General features: G+C 40.3%; 1 protein-coding gene and 1 long non-coding RNA gene across 3 annotated transcripts in view; one reads left to right on the forward strand and one right to left on the reverse strand.

Moving 5' to 3' along the window:
* The window catches only part of LOC139027782 (uncharacterized), a 663342-nt gene that overhangs the window by 355763 nt on the left and 289900 nt on the right, over positions 1-17679 (reverse strand). The window lies entirely within an intron of this gene.
* On the forward strand, positions 6021-17584 carry rasgrp2 (RAS guanyl releasing protein 2 (calcium and DAG-regulated)). Of its 2 annotated transcripts, XR_011479946.1 has the most exons (18): positions 6021-6172; positions 6638-6957; positions 7153-7255; positions 7428-7484; positions 9576-9707; positions 9919-10069; positions 10242-10415; positions 11539-11655; positions 11810-12091; positions 12183-12263; positions 12386-12484; positions 12565-12680; positions 12793-12934; positions 13639-13675; positions 14041-14199; positions 15025-15087; positions 15301-16779; positions 16875-17584. XR_011479946.1 is itself a non-coding variant. In XM_023988204.2 (17 exons), the coding sequence occupies exons 2-16, from the start codon at positions 6888-6890 to the stop codon at positions 15081-15083; spliced, it is 1779 nt and encodes a 592-aa protein (XP_023843972.1). In that variant the 5' UTR covers positions 6021-6172; positions 6638-6887; the 3' UTR covers positions 15084-15087; positions 15301-17584. The 2 variants fall into 2 exon arrangements, 1 of the variants encoding a protein (XP_023843972.1); XM_023988204.2 differs by having other exon boundaries at positions 15301-17584.

Genomic DNA, 17679 nt, shown 5'->3' on the forward strand with positions numbered 1-17679 from the left:
ACATGTTGTAGCGCGGAACATGGGGGTTTATTCCCGTGGAACATGTTATACTCGTGGAACATGTTATTACTCGTGGAACATGTTATTACTCGGGAACATGTTATTACTGTCGCGGAACATGTTATTACGACATGTTATTACTCGCGGAACATGTTATTACTCGTGGAACATGTTATTACTCGTGGAACATGTTATTACTCGTGGAACATGTTATTACTCATGGAACATGTTATTACTCGTGGAACATGTTATTACTCGTGGAAGAGACACACTTTTCATTTTCGTCAAAAACAACTTTGTATTGAATGAGTAACTTTGATTTGATGGCCTGCACATGCACAGTTTGGTGCGAGACAACCGTTAGACCCGATGACGTGTATCTACACATGAGCTTAGCTAACCAACTTAACCATGACATCGCCTACAAGTGTGATATGGGATTTCTATTGGAGAAGCAGTTTCTGCCTATCTTCATACTGTACTGTCTTTGGCGATATCATGGAGGCCTGGTTCATTAATAGCAGCTGTGACCCAGTCTCAAAGGCCATGATATTTGGAAGGCATGTCTGGTTAATGTCAGGAGCCAGTAGACAACACTTGAAGCCTGACACAAACCAAACACTCCCACAGCTTTAAGGGAAGGGCAATATTTGTTTGTGACCTTTCTGCATTAGGATGGTGTAATCATTACTGCGTCTTGTCCTTGCAGTGAGTTTACTTACTGTAGAAGCTGTTTCAAAATGAAAACTGATAGAAAAACTGAAACTCATAGAATATACACGTATGTTAACAATTTCCAAAGCATTTGTTTCTGGTTGTAAGAGACCTCAACAATTCTAACGCTGTCTGAAAACAGAAGATTACAATACTTCACGAAAAGGGCAAAAATATAACAAAGAACAGAATGGGAGGGTTAGGTCTGATAGAGAGGTGCTGGCAGGGATCGGTAGGTCACATGAGCCAAACATTCCATATTTCCAACAACTCAACACCACTTGAAATTTACATTGACCATCTGCGTCCAAAAATGTTCTCTCGTTGTCATATGCACATGTTGGCATATGTATTTACATAGAAAGGTGAACAGTGAATTTGTATGAGCTAGGAAATGCAGTGGCTCAGCAGTCTAAGGCACTGCATCTCAGTGCTAGAGTCCCATAGGGTGGCGCACAATTGGTCCGGGTTTGGCCGGTATATGCCGTCATTGTAAATAAGAATTTGTTCTTAACTGACTTGCCTAGTTAAATCAACATTAAATGTTACATTAAATGTTTTTATTTTTTTAAGGTCCGGTAGAGGCACTGGCAGAGAATGGTAGGTCACATTACATTTATGTGTTAGTCATTTAGCAGATGCTCTTATCCAAAGCGACTTACGGTTAGTGCATTCATCTTAAAAACCTCTACCGACCCACCCTCCCGGATCCGGGATCCTCCTCATCAGAATTAATACATGCATTAACAGGGCAGGGCAACGCTGACTAGCATAGCCTAGCCTTGCGCCACAGGGATATCATATAATATAATTTCATGAAATCACAAGTCCAATACAGCAAATTAAAGATAAACATCTTGTGAATCCAGCCAACATATTCACGATTTTAAAATGTTTTCCAGCGAATATACTGTATATACTGTATATTTATGTTAGCTCACCACAATAGCCAAACACACAACGCCATTTTTTCACCGCAAACATAGCTTTCACAAAACCCACAAATAGAGATCAAATTAATCACTAACCTTTGAACAACTTCATCAGATGACAGTCTTATAACATCATGTTATAATACATTTATGTTTTGTTCGAAAATGTGCATATTATAGCTACAAATCTGGTTTTACATTGGTGCATGATCATAAATGGCACCAAAAAAGCCAGAATAATTACAGAGAGCAACGTGAAATACATAAATACTCATCATAAAATATTTATGAAAATACATGTTGTACAGCAAATGAAGATAAATATCTTGTGAATCCAGCCAATATTTCCAATTTTTAAGTGTTACAGCAAAAACACAACATATATTTATGTTAGCTCACCACAATATCCAAAAATACACCGCCATTTTTCCACCGCAAAGGTAGCTTTCACAAAACCCACAAATAGAGATAAAATTAATCACTAACCTTTGAACAACTTCATCAGATGACAGTCTATAAACATCATTGTATACAATACATTATGTTTTTTCGAAAATGTGCATATTTATAGCTACAAATCCTGGTTTACATTGTGAATATGGCGCCAAAATGCACCAAATTGTCCGGAGAAATTTTGGACAGTCACGTAATCTAACCAAAAAACTCATCATAAACTTTGCTAAAAAATACATGTTGTACAGTAAATGAAAGATACACTGGTTCTTAATGCAACCGCTGTGTTAGATTTAAAAAAATAACTTTAGTACAAAGTACAGCATGCAATAATCTGAGACAGCGCCCAGCCATTCTCCGCCATGTTGGAGCCAACATATTCCACAAAAATARGAAATAACATCATAAATATTCGCTTACCTTTGATGATCTTCCATCAGAATGTAGTGCAGGGAGTCCTAGTTCCACAATAAATCGTTGCTTTGTTTTAGAATGTCAATTTCTTCTGTCGAATTAGCAACTTTGTCTAGCATGGTGGAGCGCACATGTCCATGAACTCTTGGCGCATGGAACGAAAAATTCCCCAAAAATTCCAAAAGTCATAATAAATAAACGTAGAATAAACTGGTGCCCCCTATTTCCAAGAGGTTTTAAGATAGCTAGGTGAGACAACCACATTATCACAGTCATAATAAGTAATCCTTTTTATTATTTTTTATTTTTTTACAAATAGGCCTACTTACAACAAAAAACATGTTTGCATTTCTCAAATTTAAATAGCATTCTTTGTCATTGACAACATGAAAGAATGCAGTACAGTTCTACTCCATTGACTTCCAGTAGTCAAAACCCTCCTTCCTTTGACATTGATCCCAGTGAAGACTGGGATGTAAACCAGCTACAATTAAATAGAATTATACAGAAAGAAAAATTATACAGAACATTGCATGTCCCTATACTATAGTTGTCATGCTCACAACAGTAGCGTAGGGTCATGGGTCATAGTAGGGTCATAGGAAATGACCCCTTGGCCTGGACAGATGGAACAGGAACCTAGAGCTTGTGCACAGTTACTGTCTGTTTGAGATTGTCTCTGAGTACAACAGCTCATCTGGAATTGCTGTATAATAAATGTGTAGTGGGCAGTCATATTTGACAAACATTACATATGATATTATTAATACCTCACATGTGACTCGTAATGAGACTAAGCAATTAGCCTATTAAAATGTTAACCTGACTCCATAAAGATAATTAAAATATACAAGCAAGCATGAGGCAATGAGCTGACGTTGACTAGCAATAATTGGTCTGAGAATTGTCTATATCAAAGGCAGATATTTAATTAACATTGTACAATGAATGAATTCACATACAAGGCATAAAGCTTAAGTTACAAAGCATTAACAACCATTACAAAGCATACTTCTAGGCATATAGATCCTAAGGTTAACTTACAGGACAAAGCATGAACAAAGAGATGGTTACTAGGCTAGAAGCCTAGAAGCCCAGGAAATTAGAATTGATAATCTAGCCTTCCTCCATGGACTGGATACAGGATAAGAGAGAGAACAAAAGTTTTTCATTTCATTTATAACATCTGAAGGTGTAACCTTGCAACCCAAAACCAACCACTATTGACCAATCAAACAATACCAAGTTTACAGTAACCTCAACACTCCCAGTGTCTGGTGGAAAGCAGACTGACTCAGGTTTTCCTCTAGGATTTTGCTTGTGCTTAGCTCCATTCTGTTGATTTTTGTATCCTGAAATCCTCCCCAGTGTCACACCCTGATCTGTTTCACCTGTCTTTGTGCCTGTCTCCACCCCCTTCCAGGTGTCGCCCATTTCCCCATTATCCCCTGTGTATTTATACCTGTGTTCTCTGTTTGTCTGTTGCCAGTTCGATTTGTTTCGTGACACCTACCAGCATTTGTTCCCCTGCTCCTGTCTGTTCTTGCTCCTGTTTTCTAGTCCTTCCCGGTTTTGACCGTTCTGCCTGCCCTGAGACTGCCTGCCGTTCTGGACCTTTTGCACCCTCTCTGGATTACTGACCTCCGTCTGCCTTTGACCTGTTATTTGCCTGGCCCTGTACTAGAGATAAACTTTTGTTTCTTCGACACTGTCTGCATCTGGGTCATACCTGAAACCTGATACCCAGTCCTTAATGATTATWWGCATACCCATAACATGATGCAGCCACCACTATGCTTGAAAACATGGAGAGTGTGTTGTATTGGATTTGCCCCAAACATAACACTTTGTWTTCAAAACAAAATGTGAATTTCTTTGCCACATTTTTTGCAGTATTACTGTAGTGCCTTTTTGCAAACAGAATGCATGTTTTAAAATATTTGTATTATGTACAGGCTTCCTTCTTTTCACTCTGTCAAGTAGGTTAGTATTGTGGAATAACTGCAATGTTGTTGATCCATACTCAGTTTTCTTCTATCACAACCATTGAACTCTGTAACTGTTTTAAAATCACCATTACCCTTATGGTATAAGGGCACAAGGCGAGACCCAGATGCAGACCCGGGAGGCTTATGGTTTGAGTCTTGATATTTATTAAACAATCCAAAAGGGGTAGGCAAGAGAATGGTCGTGGACAGGCAAAAGGTCAAAACCAGTTCAGAGTCCAGGAGGTACAGATTGGCAGGCAGGCTCGAGGTCAGGGCAGGCAGAATGGTCAGGCAGGTGGGTACAGAGTCCAGAAAAACAGGCAAGGGTCAAAAACCAGGAGGACTAGCAAAAGAGAATAGAGGCAGGAGTACGGGGAAAATGCTGGTTGACTTGAAAGGCATACAAGACGAACTGGCACAGAGAGACAGGAAACACAGGGATATATACACCACGGAAATAAGCGACACCTGGAGGGGGTGGAGACAATCACCAGACAGGTGAAACAGATCAGGGTGTGACACATGGTGAAATCCCTGAGCAGTTTCCTTCCTCTCCAGCAACTGAGTTAGGAAGGACGCCTGTATCTTTGTAGTGACTGGGTGTATTTATACACCCTCCAAAGTGTAATTAAAAGCTTCACCATGCTCAAATGGATATTCAATGTCTGCTTTTTCAAATGTTTACCCATCTAACAATAGGTGCCCTTCTTTGCAAGGCATTGAAACACCTCCCTGGTTTTTGTGGTTGAATCTGTATTTGAAATTCACTGCTCAACTGAGGGACCTTACAGATAATTGTATGCGTGGGGTACAGAGATGAGGTAGTCATTCAAAAATCATGTTAAACTTATTATGTGACTTGTTAAACCCATTTTTACACCTGATCTTATTTAGGCTTTCAGTAACAAAGTGGTTGAATACTTATTGACTCAAGACATTTCAGCTTCACATTTGTAATTAATTTAAAAAAAATGGTGTGTAGGCCAGTGACAAAAAAAATCTAAATTTGATCCATTTTAAATTCAGGCTGTAACACAATTTCTTGGGGAATAAGTCAAGGGGTGTGAATACTTTCTGAAGGCACTGTATATGAAGTCAGGGATCTGCTACCTCAGAGCAACTGAATAACTAGAAAACCAGCATAACACCCTCAGGGCGTGTGTGTGCGTGCGTGCGTGCGTGCGTGCGTGCGTGCGTGCGTAGAGCAAGATAGACAGACATCTTTTAACTTTTTTTCTACAGTATATAATCCTCTGTCGTTGTGGTTCATGTATTTGTTGCCTGGTGTGGCTTCTTTATGTATTTTAAATTGTCAAATAATATATAATTTCCATTACAACATGTAAGTGCTTTGTTATTTCATCTGACTAAGTACCCTTAATAATACTTTATTGAAATCTCACCACCAACAGCACTGCCTTGACAGTGAAAGTGCATTTCATTTAGAAGGACTGGTTGACACTTTGGGGCACGGTCTGTAAAGAGGAAATGTGACCGCACTAAAATGCACAGCAAAAAGGAAACTGAGAGCAAAAGGCAACTGAAGGGATATATAACTGTCACTTAGTTAGACAAACTGCTTTGAAGAAGCAATGGAGGGGTGCAGACACCTTTCGTAGTCTTGTGATTTTCCACATCTTATGACAAGACTGCTGTGGTCAATTCAAGAGGGTAAGACCTTTTTTTATTAGTATGATATAACATAGTTTGGTAGACTGGTTGTGGTGTCATTTCTTAATGACTCATGTACTGTATCTAATAAATTATGAAATTATAAAACCAGTCAATGTTTTTAAACTCAATTTGCAAGTGCAAAACAGTGCAATCTCTAATTGTGTTTGAGATAACTGTTGACATGTATTTGATACCTGGGAAAACAGCCACCAACACACTTTAATCTCTGTCTGATGGGTAATCATTTGGCTGGGATTATCTTTTCCTTTCATCATGAATAATCAGATAGATAATGTATGTGGAGGGTGAATTAGTATTGCCATATTGCAGGTTCTTGTGTCACAAAAATGTTTTGTTTGTATTATCATCAGTAAGCAAACAATTGAATAGTGAATTGCTAAAGGCCTACTCTCAACTGGGTTTTGGGGGTTTTCATGACTATACCAATGCTCTTGTTTTAAGGTGGGGCAGGAAGCACACAAACTAAAAGCTTTCATAAAAGAGGAAGAGACTTTCTTAGCTTGTTGACTGGAGCAGGGTAGCTGCCTGCCTGAGGACTAACAGACTCATCAGAGGACTCTGTTGGAAGGTTGCCCAACAGAATAGAGAACACAGCCATTCTTCTAAATCCCACACCTCATCACAGTCTCACTGTGTATGTTTCAACGGAGGAGAGTACAGAGAGGACTGTTGGAGAGAGAACCAGAGGAGGATGAAGTCTATCAAATTAGATCAGTCGGCGACAGTCGATGAGCTTACGGAGGCCTGCATCAAAGCATTTGGTCAGGATTACTCTCCCTTTGCCTCTCTCCTGGTGTAAATAGTTGCAGACAGTACATGCTTAGATAACATTTTCATTGTTGTTTGGTTGTACAACTGCAGTAGTTGCCTATATATAAATGATTTACACAATATGTGGCAGCTTGCCTTGTACAGTGAAGCTCATCCATGTATCTCGGTCTGTCCTCTCCTGGTAGATTATGAAGGCAGGCTGAATGATGAGTCTCTGGTCCGGATGTTTCTCATGATGCATCCATGGTACCTCTCCTCTGCTGACCTGGCCAAGAAACTCTCCAGCAAGTATCCTTTCAGATGAATGACACACCACTGTTCTCTTAAATGTATGTCCCGAGAGGCTAGCAGAGATTTATTTTTTCCATAATAGTGATGGGCCTAAGGATTACTAGACCAGGGGTTTCAAATGCTTTTGGTGGAAATTTTTGTGGAATTTTGTTCCTTAACCACACAACAGGTCGCTGGAGGAAAACTGTCTGCCTGAACTCAGGTCACAAATCTGCCATCTTATCAAGTGAGTGAATACAGCATAGAAAATCATGGAGCCACAGAGGAAGCACTGCTATAGGTCTTAGTCGTGAGATAGATTCTGTGCTTGTCTGTCAACATTAACACGTACTGTAGGTACAGTATATGATTTCCCTGTAAGCAATGTGGAGGCATGTGATCTCCATGTAGACATATGATCTCCGTGTAGGTATATGATCTCCATGTACAGTGGCAAGAAAAAATATGTGAACCCTTTGGAAATACCTGGATTTCTGCATAAATTGGTCATAAAATCTGATCTGATCTTCATCTAGGTCACAACAGTAGAGAAACACACTCTGCTTAAACTAATAACACACAAACAATGATACGTTTTCATGTCTTTATTGAACACACCGTGTAAACATTCACTCTGCAGGTTGGAAAAAGTATGTGAACCCTTGGATTTAATAACTGGTTGACCCTCCTTTGGCAGCAAAAACCTCAACCAAATGTTTTCTATAGTTGCGGATCAGAACTGCAAAACGGTCAGGAGGAATTTTGGACCATTCCTCTTTACAAAACTGTTTCAGTTCAGCAATATTCRTGGGATGTCTGGTGTGAACTGCTCTCTTGAGGTCATGCCACAGCATCTCAATCGGGTTGAGGTCAGGACTCTGACTGGGCCACTCCAGAAGGCGTATTTTCTTCTGTTGAAGCCATTCTCTTGTTGATTTACTTCTATGTTTTGGGTCATTGTCCTGTTGCATCACCCAACTTCTGTTGAGCTTCAATTGGCGGACAGATAGCCTAACATTCTCCTGCAAAATGTCTTTATAAACTTGGGAATTCATTTTTACGTCGATGATAGCAAACTGTCCAGGCCCTGAGTCAGCAAAGCAGCCCCGAACCATGATGCTCCCTCCACCATACTTTACAATTGGGTAGGTTTTGATGTTGGTGTGCTTTGCCTTTTTTCTCCACACACAGTGTTGCATGTTCCTTCCAAACAACTCAATTGTAGTTTCATCTGTCCACAGAATATTTTGCCAGACACTAGGATTCTTCTTAACCTCATTGAGCATTCTGCGCTGTGCTCTTGCAGTCATCTTTGCAGGACGGCCACTCCTAGGGAGAGTAGCAGCAGTGCTGAACTTTCTCKATTTCTAGACAATTTGTCTTACCGTGGACTGATGAACATCAAGGCTTTTAGAGATACTTTTGTAACCCTTTCCAGCTTTATGCTAGTCAACAATTCTTAATCTTTGGTCTTCTGAGATCTCTTTTGTTCGCGGCATGGTTCACATCAGGCCATGCTTCCTGTGAATAGCAAACTCAAATTTTGTGAATGTTTTATATAGTGCAAGGCAGCTCGAACCAACATCTCCAATCTCGTCTCATTGATTGGACTCCAGGTTAGCTGACTTCTGACTCCAATTAGCTTTTGGAGAAGTCATTAGCCTACTGGTTGACATACTTTCTCCAACCTATACTGTAAATGTTTAAATGATGTATTCAATACAGACAATAAAAATACAATAATTTGTTTGTTATTAGTTTAAGCACACTATGTTTGTTTATTGTTGTGACTTAGATGAAGATCAGATCAAATTTGATGACCAATTTATCCAAAAATCCAGGTAATTCCAAAGGGTTCACATACTTTTTCTTGCCACTGTAGGTATATGATCTCCATGTAGACATATGATCTCCATGTAGACATATGATCTCCATGTAGACATATGATCTCCATGTAGACATATGATCTCCATGAGGTATATATCCTCCATGTAGGTATATGATCTCCATGTAAGGTATATGATCTCCATGTAGGTATATGATCTCCATGTAGACATATGATCTCCATGTAGACATATGATCTCCATGTAGGTATATGATCTCCATGTAGGTATATGATCTCCATGTAGACATATGATCTCCATGTAGACATATGATCTCCATGTAGACATATGATCTCCATGTAGGTATATGATTTCCATGTAGGTATACAATCTCCATGTAGGTATATGATTTCCATACTCTCTGGCTCCGAGCCAGAAATGACAACACTAACTTCTCCTGTCCTACCTTTCTGTCCCTGTAAACCCCGCCTCTCCTCTCCATACTGCACTGTAAGGTACTGGATCAGCGAGTTCCCAGCAGAGTTTGACCTGAACCCAGAGCTGGCAGAGCAGATCAGAGGGCTGAAGGAGCAGCTGGCTCAGCAGGGAGAGGAGCACCAGAGCACACTCATCAACGTTGACAGTGTGTAAGTGCCCCCTGTCTTCAGCCAGGCAATCATACAAGCATTGTAGCAGCTAACCAGCCAGGAAGGCATAGTCTCCTCCACAGTGACACAGTGACAGCTTAGCATTCAATGATACAGTAGAACAGTTTTCAGAGTGCATGAGTGCATCTACATTCGGCCACTCTCGCAGTACTTCTACTGATAGTTGAGCTTCCTTTCTTATTTTCCCTAGGCCGTCATATGAGTGGAGTAGGCAGGTGAGCCAACCAGCTCAGTCTGATTTCAAGAAGAGGAAGACGTCTCTCCTCTTTGATCACCTGGACTCATCTGAACTAGCAGAGCACCTCACCTACATGGAGTATAAGTCCTTCTGTCGGATACTGGTGAGTGGGTGGCCAGCAGGTGGCTCTGTTCGCCAGCTTCGTTATGGGTCTCACCCAGGTGACTTTGCTTTTGGCTGAATTATGCAGTAGTTGTTGTATTTGTGGTTTAAGTAAGATAGACTGTGTGTTTGCATATTGGACATTGTTTTTAAAATGGTCCCTTGCCCTCCAGTTCCAGGACTACCACAGCTTTGTGATGCATGGCTGCACAGTGGATAACCCCATCCTGGAACGCTTCATCACCCTCTTCAACAGCGTGTCTCAGTGGATCCAGCTGATGGTGCTCAGCAAGCCCACCGCCCCCCAGAGGGCTGCAGTCATCTCCCACTTTATTAGGGTCGCACAGGTCAGTCAATCAATTCCCTGTCCKAYGTCAATGAATCAACTCCCAGTCCCAGGTCAATGAATCAACTCCCAGTCCCAGTTCAATGAATCAACTCCCAGTCCCAGTTCAATGAATCAACTCCCAGTCCCAGTTCAATGAATCAACTCCCAGTCCCAGGTCAATGAATCAACTCCCAGTCCCAGGTCAATGAATCAACTCCCAGTCCCAGGTCAATGAATCACTCCCAGTCCCAGGTCAATGAATCAACTCCCAGGTCAGAAAAGCTCAACTACCAGGTCAGAAAGAGTCAACTTCCAGGTCACAAAGGGTCAACTCCCAAATCAGAAAGCGTAAACTCCCAGCTCAGAAAGAGTCAACTACCAGGTCAAAAAATAATCACCAACCTGGTCTAAGAGCATTTCATATTATTCTGTATGTACTGTATATCCAAGACATTCCATTTAGAATGATGTTACATTTCGTATGGTATGTATTAATGTGTTAGAATATGCTGTGAATTTGAAATATTTAGGATATGTTACGAATTCCAATTTGTTGTGGCTAATGTTAGCTAGGTGGCTAATGTTAACATTAGCTAGCTGGCTAGCATTAGTTAGTCTAAGAGTTAAGGATAGGGGTTAGGGTTAAGGTTAAGGTTACAGGGTTAGGTGAAGGTTAGCTAAAAGGCTTAAGTTTAGGGTTAAGGTTAGGGYAAGGGTTAGCTAATATGCTAGGACGTTGCAAAGTAGCTAAAAAGTAGTAACTAGTTGAAAAGTTGTTTATTAGCTGAAATGCTCAAGTTAGCTGTGTTCTGTCTTATGTAACCATATTAAACATAACATATCATACTAATTTGAGTGTTTCGCGGATGTACCTTACTATCTTACTATGAGATCAGGCTGAACTACCGAGTCAGAAAAAGTCAGCTACCAGGTCAGAAAGAGTCCACTCCCTGTTAACTGAGTCATCTCCCAAGTCAGTGTGAATCATCCCTCAGATAAAGAGAAGTCCATTAGTGCCACTGCTTCTCAGTGAATGGAATCCAAACTCCCTCTAGAAGTTGGTCTGTCTTGTGTTCCATGCAGTTTTTTGTTGGCTCCTTTAGGGCTAAGATGGGTTATATTTTTGTATCTGGTCTCTGTAGAGGTTGTTACAGCTGCAGAACTTCAACACTCTGATGGCAGTAGTGGGGGGTCTCAGTAACAGCTCCATCTCACGCCTCAAAGACACACAGTCACACATCAGCAACGATGTGAGCAAGGTAAACAGTTTCGATCATAATTATTTTATTTTATTTACTTACCAATTACAACTAAACATTTGCATTTTGAATGTAGATCTACGTCAAAATGTGACCTATTATTTGGCTCTAGCTATGTGATGTCCAACATTATGTGACATCCTTATTGCCTCAGGTGTTCAACAACCTGGTGGAGCTTGTGACATCCTGTGGGAACTATAGCCAGTACCGCCAGCGCTTCTCAGAGAGCACAGGCTTCCGTTTCCCCATCCTGGGCGTGCACCTCAAGGACCTGATTGCTGTGCACGTAGCCCTGCCCGACTGGAGTGACCGGGAGAAGACGCAGGTCAACCTGGCCAAGACCCAACAGCTGTATGCCATCCTCCAGGAGCTTGCGCTGATCCAGACCATGCCACCCAGCGTCGATGCCAACATGGACCTGCTCAACCTGCTCATGGTCTGGCCCTGTTGACTGATACTGTACGACTTGGTAGATTTGTTTAACCTGTTGGCATTTGATTGAACAGTTTGTGTTTGGGTCCTTTCAGGTGTCTCTGGACCAGTATCACTCAGAGGAAGAGATCTATCAGCTGTCCCTGCAGAGGGAGCCCCGCACAGCCAGGCCATTGGTGAGTGTGTGTCAGGGACACATGGACACGGACACAGACATGGCCACGGACACAGACACAGAGCTTGTATGTAATCTAGAGGAAATATTAATTATTGTCAAATATTTATTTTGGTTTGCCAGTCTACCCCAAGCCCACCTATGATAGAAGAGTGGGCATCTTCAGTGAAGCCCAAAGCTGACCCCACCATCATCAGTAAACACATACAGAAGATGGTAGAGGTAGGCTGTTCAACATATTTGAAATATYAAATGTAATTATAAAAGATGGCAATGAGAACTTAAATTTGGTCATTTTTCAGTCTGTGTTTAAGAATTTTGACACTGATGGAGACGGCTACGTCACTCAGGAGGAATTTGAGATCATTAGGACTAACTTCCCATACCTCTGCAAGTTTGACGACCTGGATAAGAATCAGTGAGTATGACAAGTCATAACTATTGATAGCCAACATTTCAACTATCTTTAGATCCACAAGTCACACAGAGCATCTTGCTATTACTGTAATATCAACCTTTGACCCTCTCAGGGACGGCAGAATAAGTCAGGAGGAGATGATTGACTATTTCACCAAGGCCAGCTCTTTACTGAACAGCAAGATGGGGTTCATCCACACATTTTCAGAGAAGCCCTGCATGAAGCCTATGCGTTGCCATCACTGTAAAGGCATGGTAAGTACAATGATGCCTATGCTTCAACTGTGTACAACTCCATGTAAAAGCTATTAGAAACAAAAAATATATAATCATAAGTAAATAAATATGAAACAATTACGTATAAACCAATTATTATAAGGACCTGTATATACAAATGATGTTAAGGTACCCATATTATAGGAAGCACATATTGTGACCAGAATAGTGGATATTTTGGAATAAGGTATTTAGAGGACACCATTTTGGATGTGGAAAGATACTGGTTCTATTGGTGACATTGCTTAACAAAACAAAGAACTGACTTCCTGATCTCACATTTTCTGATGGCTTCCACCCAAACACAACAGTTCTGTTTCCTTTTTTCAAGTGTTTCGTTCTGTCTCTCACTCATGTTTAGTCTGTTATTCTGAGGACACTTCATTTAATTTCCTTTCATACTGTAGCCTATGGTGCCCCACTTCAGGTRTGTTCTGTACTTATCATTGTGAACCAATCAAGCTGTCAGCAGTTGACTTGTTGACTCCTGAGAAAGCTGAAGTGACAGTTACAAACAAGACTTAATTAACTGCTCACTGTTGACGAAAGGCTTTGAAATTAATGCATGTGAAATTTGGATAAAAAGATTATTCAACAATCAGTTTCATTTACAAAGTCACCATTAACCTGTCTTTTTTTCTAATGCTAAATATGATATGTAACAGATGTATTGTATTTTTCAGATGTGGAGATTTTACAAACAAAGATACAAGTGTAAAGGTACACAAATAAAATGATCTCTGTCGGGTATTCTGCACCTATCGCACCCCACGCACAATGTTGTGTAATGTTGACCAACATTATATTGCTTATTTGCTTATTTATATTTCAGGATTCAGTTATTTACCAGATACTCTTGCTCATTGAGACAGACACTGATTAGTGTACACAGTAAGAAGTTGAGCAAAACCTTTCCAAAACCTTTCCAAGACCTTTCCAAGACACATTGTGTAGTTAAACACAAAAGCCATATTACAATGCCTATAGGAAGCCAAGGCTAGATATATAACAATACAATAGCAATGCCAGTACCAATGCTGTCTGTTTTCAGATGTAAGAGATTCAACCCCTCTTCTCTATTCTAGCCTGTGGGGTGAGCTGCCACAAAGATTGTCGCAGCCGCCTTGCTGTGGAGTGCCGCAAACGAACACAGAGCACCTGTCACGAATACCATTCTCCCCAACACTCCCGTTCCTTCAGTGTGCCTACTATAGCTCAGCCGCTACACACTGTACAACATACAGGTACAAGCACACCTCCCAATTCACCTCTCTTTTCCTTTATGTTCAAATCTTTACCTGGATGTTTCAAACTTACTGTAGTCTTGAAGCACAAGGACTGGTACAGTACTTTGTACAGCTTGTTGCAGTTAGGTATGGTTAGGTATGGTTAGGTATGGTTAGGTATGGTTAGGTATGGTATATTTAGCCAATTTAGTGCATATTATCTCATGTCAGTAGCTGGCACAAATAAGCTTTTGCTCKTGTCCAATCTACTTGAAACATTGTCATAGTAATAAAGATTAATGGCTCACTCTCACATTAATATATTCATATTCATAAGCCTATAAGCTTTTATACCGTAGATCAGGGGTCAGCAATAGGTGGCCCACGGGCCAAAATCAGTCCACGAGTGATTTTTTGGGTCCCCCCCAAAAATTGCGGATTCTCGTTTTTTGGTCAGAAAAGACTTAAATCACCAGGAATTCAGCTCAATATTTGTTTAATTTGGGAAATATGTTCAACAAGTATTCCCACGAATACAAAAAGAGACGTGATCATATCTCAATGTCATCAAGGTATYAACTTATTGTTATTTTTAAATACAATCTCTTTTTGGGCTTAGTTGTGGTCAATTTACAGTGTACAAATTATTATAATTACGGTCCGTTCAGTGGCTGAATCTAGTTTTCTACCGTAGACCTCTTGGTATAACCATGAACAGATACATAGTTACCATAGTTACAGGTGTGTATTTTTACTCAGTGCAAATGCTTTTGAACGCTGCTGTTCTCCAATATGGCTGATGTGGTGCCCTTAACACAGATAGACTTTGTTCTCTCTCCCCAGTCATTACAGAGGAAGCTCCTGACTCCCTGGGGGATGAAGTGTTTGATGTCCACCTTTGAGGAGGTAAGAGGTGTAGGAGAATACAGGGTATATGTGTTGGAGTAATCCAAGTGCAAGAAAAGGTTCTGGTCAGAATTGGACCATTATGCTCTGTCTGCAGGTGTTTTGAAGTGGTCTCTAAGCATATCATATCTAAGCACATCCCGTTTAGATTGCATTTCTATATTTTCCTTGAATTAATTTTGTAGTCTACTTACTAGTTCATTTTTATATCAGAATGAAGACCAACATTGAGGACAAAAACAACAATGACTGCCCATGTTCCCGGCKGCAACGGCACTCTGAAGATCTCAGTGTGATGGAAACGTAATGCTCCTGTTTGAAGATACAACGGATGTTAGAAACTTTCACATTTTCCAGMTTAAGAGCATTTCGCATCTGAGGAAGGATTTTTTAAATTTTCTGATTGATTCATCCTTCATCTGATTGATTCATCCTTCAACATCATATTATTTGCTCACAGCTTTCACAGTAGGTAAACCTACAGTATATGCATATCCCTGTGTGTATTTGTATGTGGTTCATGACTGCAGAAGATTGCTTCTCCACTAGATGAGGCTGTTTGTGTGTCACAACACTGGATAGTGTAGGCTACCACTGCCTTTTTACATTCCCTGTTTTTAGTGTTTCCTGTTTGGTGTCACAACACTGGATAGTGTAGACTACCACTGCCTTTTTACATTCCCTGTTTTTAGTGTTTCCTGTTTGTGTGTCACACACTGGATAGTGTAGGCTACCCACTGCTTTTTACATTCCCTGTTTTTAGTGTTTTCCTGTTTGTGTGTCACAACACTGGATAGTGTAGACTACCACTGCCTTTTTACATTCCCTGTTTTTAGTGTTTCCCTGTTTGTGTGTCACAACACTGGATAGTGTAGGCTACCACTGCCTTTTTACATTCCCTGTTTTTAGTGTTTCCCTGTTTGTGTGTACACACCTGGATAGTGTAGCCTACCACTGCCTTTTTACATTCCCTGTTTTTAGTGTTTTCCTGTTTGTGTGTCACAACACTGGATAGTGTAGACTACCACTGCCTTTTAACATTCCTGTTTTTAGTGTTTCCCTGTTTGTGTGTCACAACACTGGATAGTGTAGGCTACCACTGCCTTTTTACATTTCCTGTTTGTGTGGTCTAGTTGAGTAGGAAAAATGTGGGAGTGGATTGTTAATGACAAGATCAATTGAYGTTATTTCCTCAACTAGACAATCCTGTGGTACAATTTAAAAGACCTACATACTGTAATTATTTTAGAATATAAAATTATAAATATAGTAATATCATTGTACAGAAACTACTCCACACGTTTGTTCTACCTTTATACATATGGGCTTCAGTGACACTGTAAAATGGGAGAGCAGCACAAATACAGGCTACATTTTAAACTATCATTTTGAAATATATTCCAAACTGATCAAAACTAATGAATGTGGTGTCATGTAAAAATATTGTGATTTATCCTAAATAAATGTCATGCTCTGAAACCCAGTTTAAATTCCTTATTTCCACTTTCTAACAGATTCCAATTTAAAGCATTTTGTTGCAATGAACTTTTGTAGATACTGTGAGAATAAAAGATATTGATCGTGATGGAGGCAAGTAACCTGGCGGCATTGGGCCAGTACCCAAAAGGTAGCTGGTTCAAATCCCTGAACTGAATRGGTGAAAGCTCTTTCCATCTGCCCCTAATTGCTCCTGTAAGTCACTCTGGATAAGAGCGTCTGCAAAATGATGTAAATGTTTAACACTTTGTGCTGTCCTTATTTGAACCACTKATTTTGCAAACTCACAGCCTTCAGGTGTTGATGACTCCTGCCAACTGTGGTAGGCTACCTGGGTCCAGCTGAGGATTTGTCACCATAGTAACTCCACACCGGGTATCCTGTAGGCTATTACTGGCCTGTGACAACTGAAGCCATCTCACAATGGCTAGTCCTGTTCCTATTGTGGTAGCGTTCCCTATAGTGGAGTTAGTTGAGCCAAAGGGTTAAGTTGAGCCACCCTTGTTTCTAGGAAACCATACTGTGATGATCCTCCTCATGTCCACTGTCACCTCATCTAAAGCAGGGCCTTAGTATCAATAATCAGACATTGCAAACGGTTAATGATTTATAAGAAACACATTTATTAATTGTAATTGTGTGGTTAGCGATGCTCTTCTGATTGATAATCATCTGTGAAAGAGAGAAGAAACTTGTGTTAGAGTTTATTGACATGTGTGCTGTATAAACACGTGTCTATGAACTGAACATGTTGTAATGTAGTTAATGCATTATGAATGTTAYTTGATCATTGTGTCAAGTCTTCCTCCCATTGGCTGATGCATTGTGGGTATGTGTACTTAAATCATGTCACAGCAAACTGCTGGGTTTTGGTTGAAGAGTGTTATTCGTGTATATCCTTTGGTTGCCATGACCAATTTGTTTTGTAAATACTTGTACAGTTTTCYGTGGCTATTTATCTTCATGTTTGCTAATAAAAGCTGTGAGCAGAAAAAAAACATTTTCATTGTCAGCCTCACTGTTCCAATCCTACCACTGGATCAACCTCAAACATACACACAATTAAAAATTGGATCAAAGATCTAGGAAGAGCGT

The sequence above is a fragment of the Salvelinus sp. IW2-2015 genome, linkage group LG5 (genome assembly GCF_002910315.2).
Source record: "Salvelinus sp. IW2-2015 linkage group LG5, ASM291031v2, whole genome shotgun sequence".
Lineage (NCBI taxonomy): Eukaryota > Metazoa > Chordata > Actinopteri > Salmoniformes > Salmonidae > Salvelinus > Salvelinus sp. IW2-2015.

Bases quoted from the DNA above. Each gene is read 5' to 3' on its own strand.
- rasgrp2 (XM_023988204.2), top strand. From the start codon at position 6,888: ATGAAGTCTATCAAATTAGATCAGTCGGCGACAGTCGATGAGCTTACG. The intron at 12,092-12,182 runs GTCTGGCCCTGT...GGGTCCTTTCAG, and splicing joins ACCTGCTCAACCTGCTCATG to GTGTCTCTGGACCAGTATCA. The intron at 13,676-14,040 runs GTACACAAATAA...TCTCTATTCTAG, and splicing joins ACAAAGATACAAGTGTAAAG to CCTGTGGGGTGAGCTGCCAC.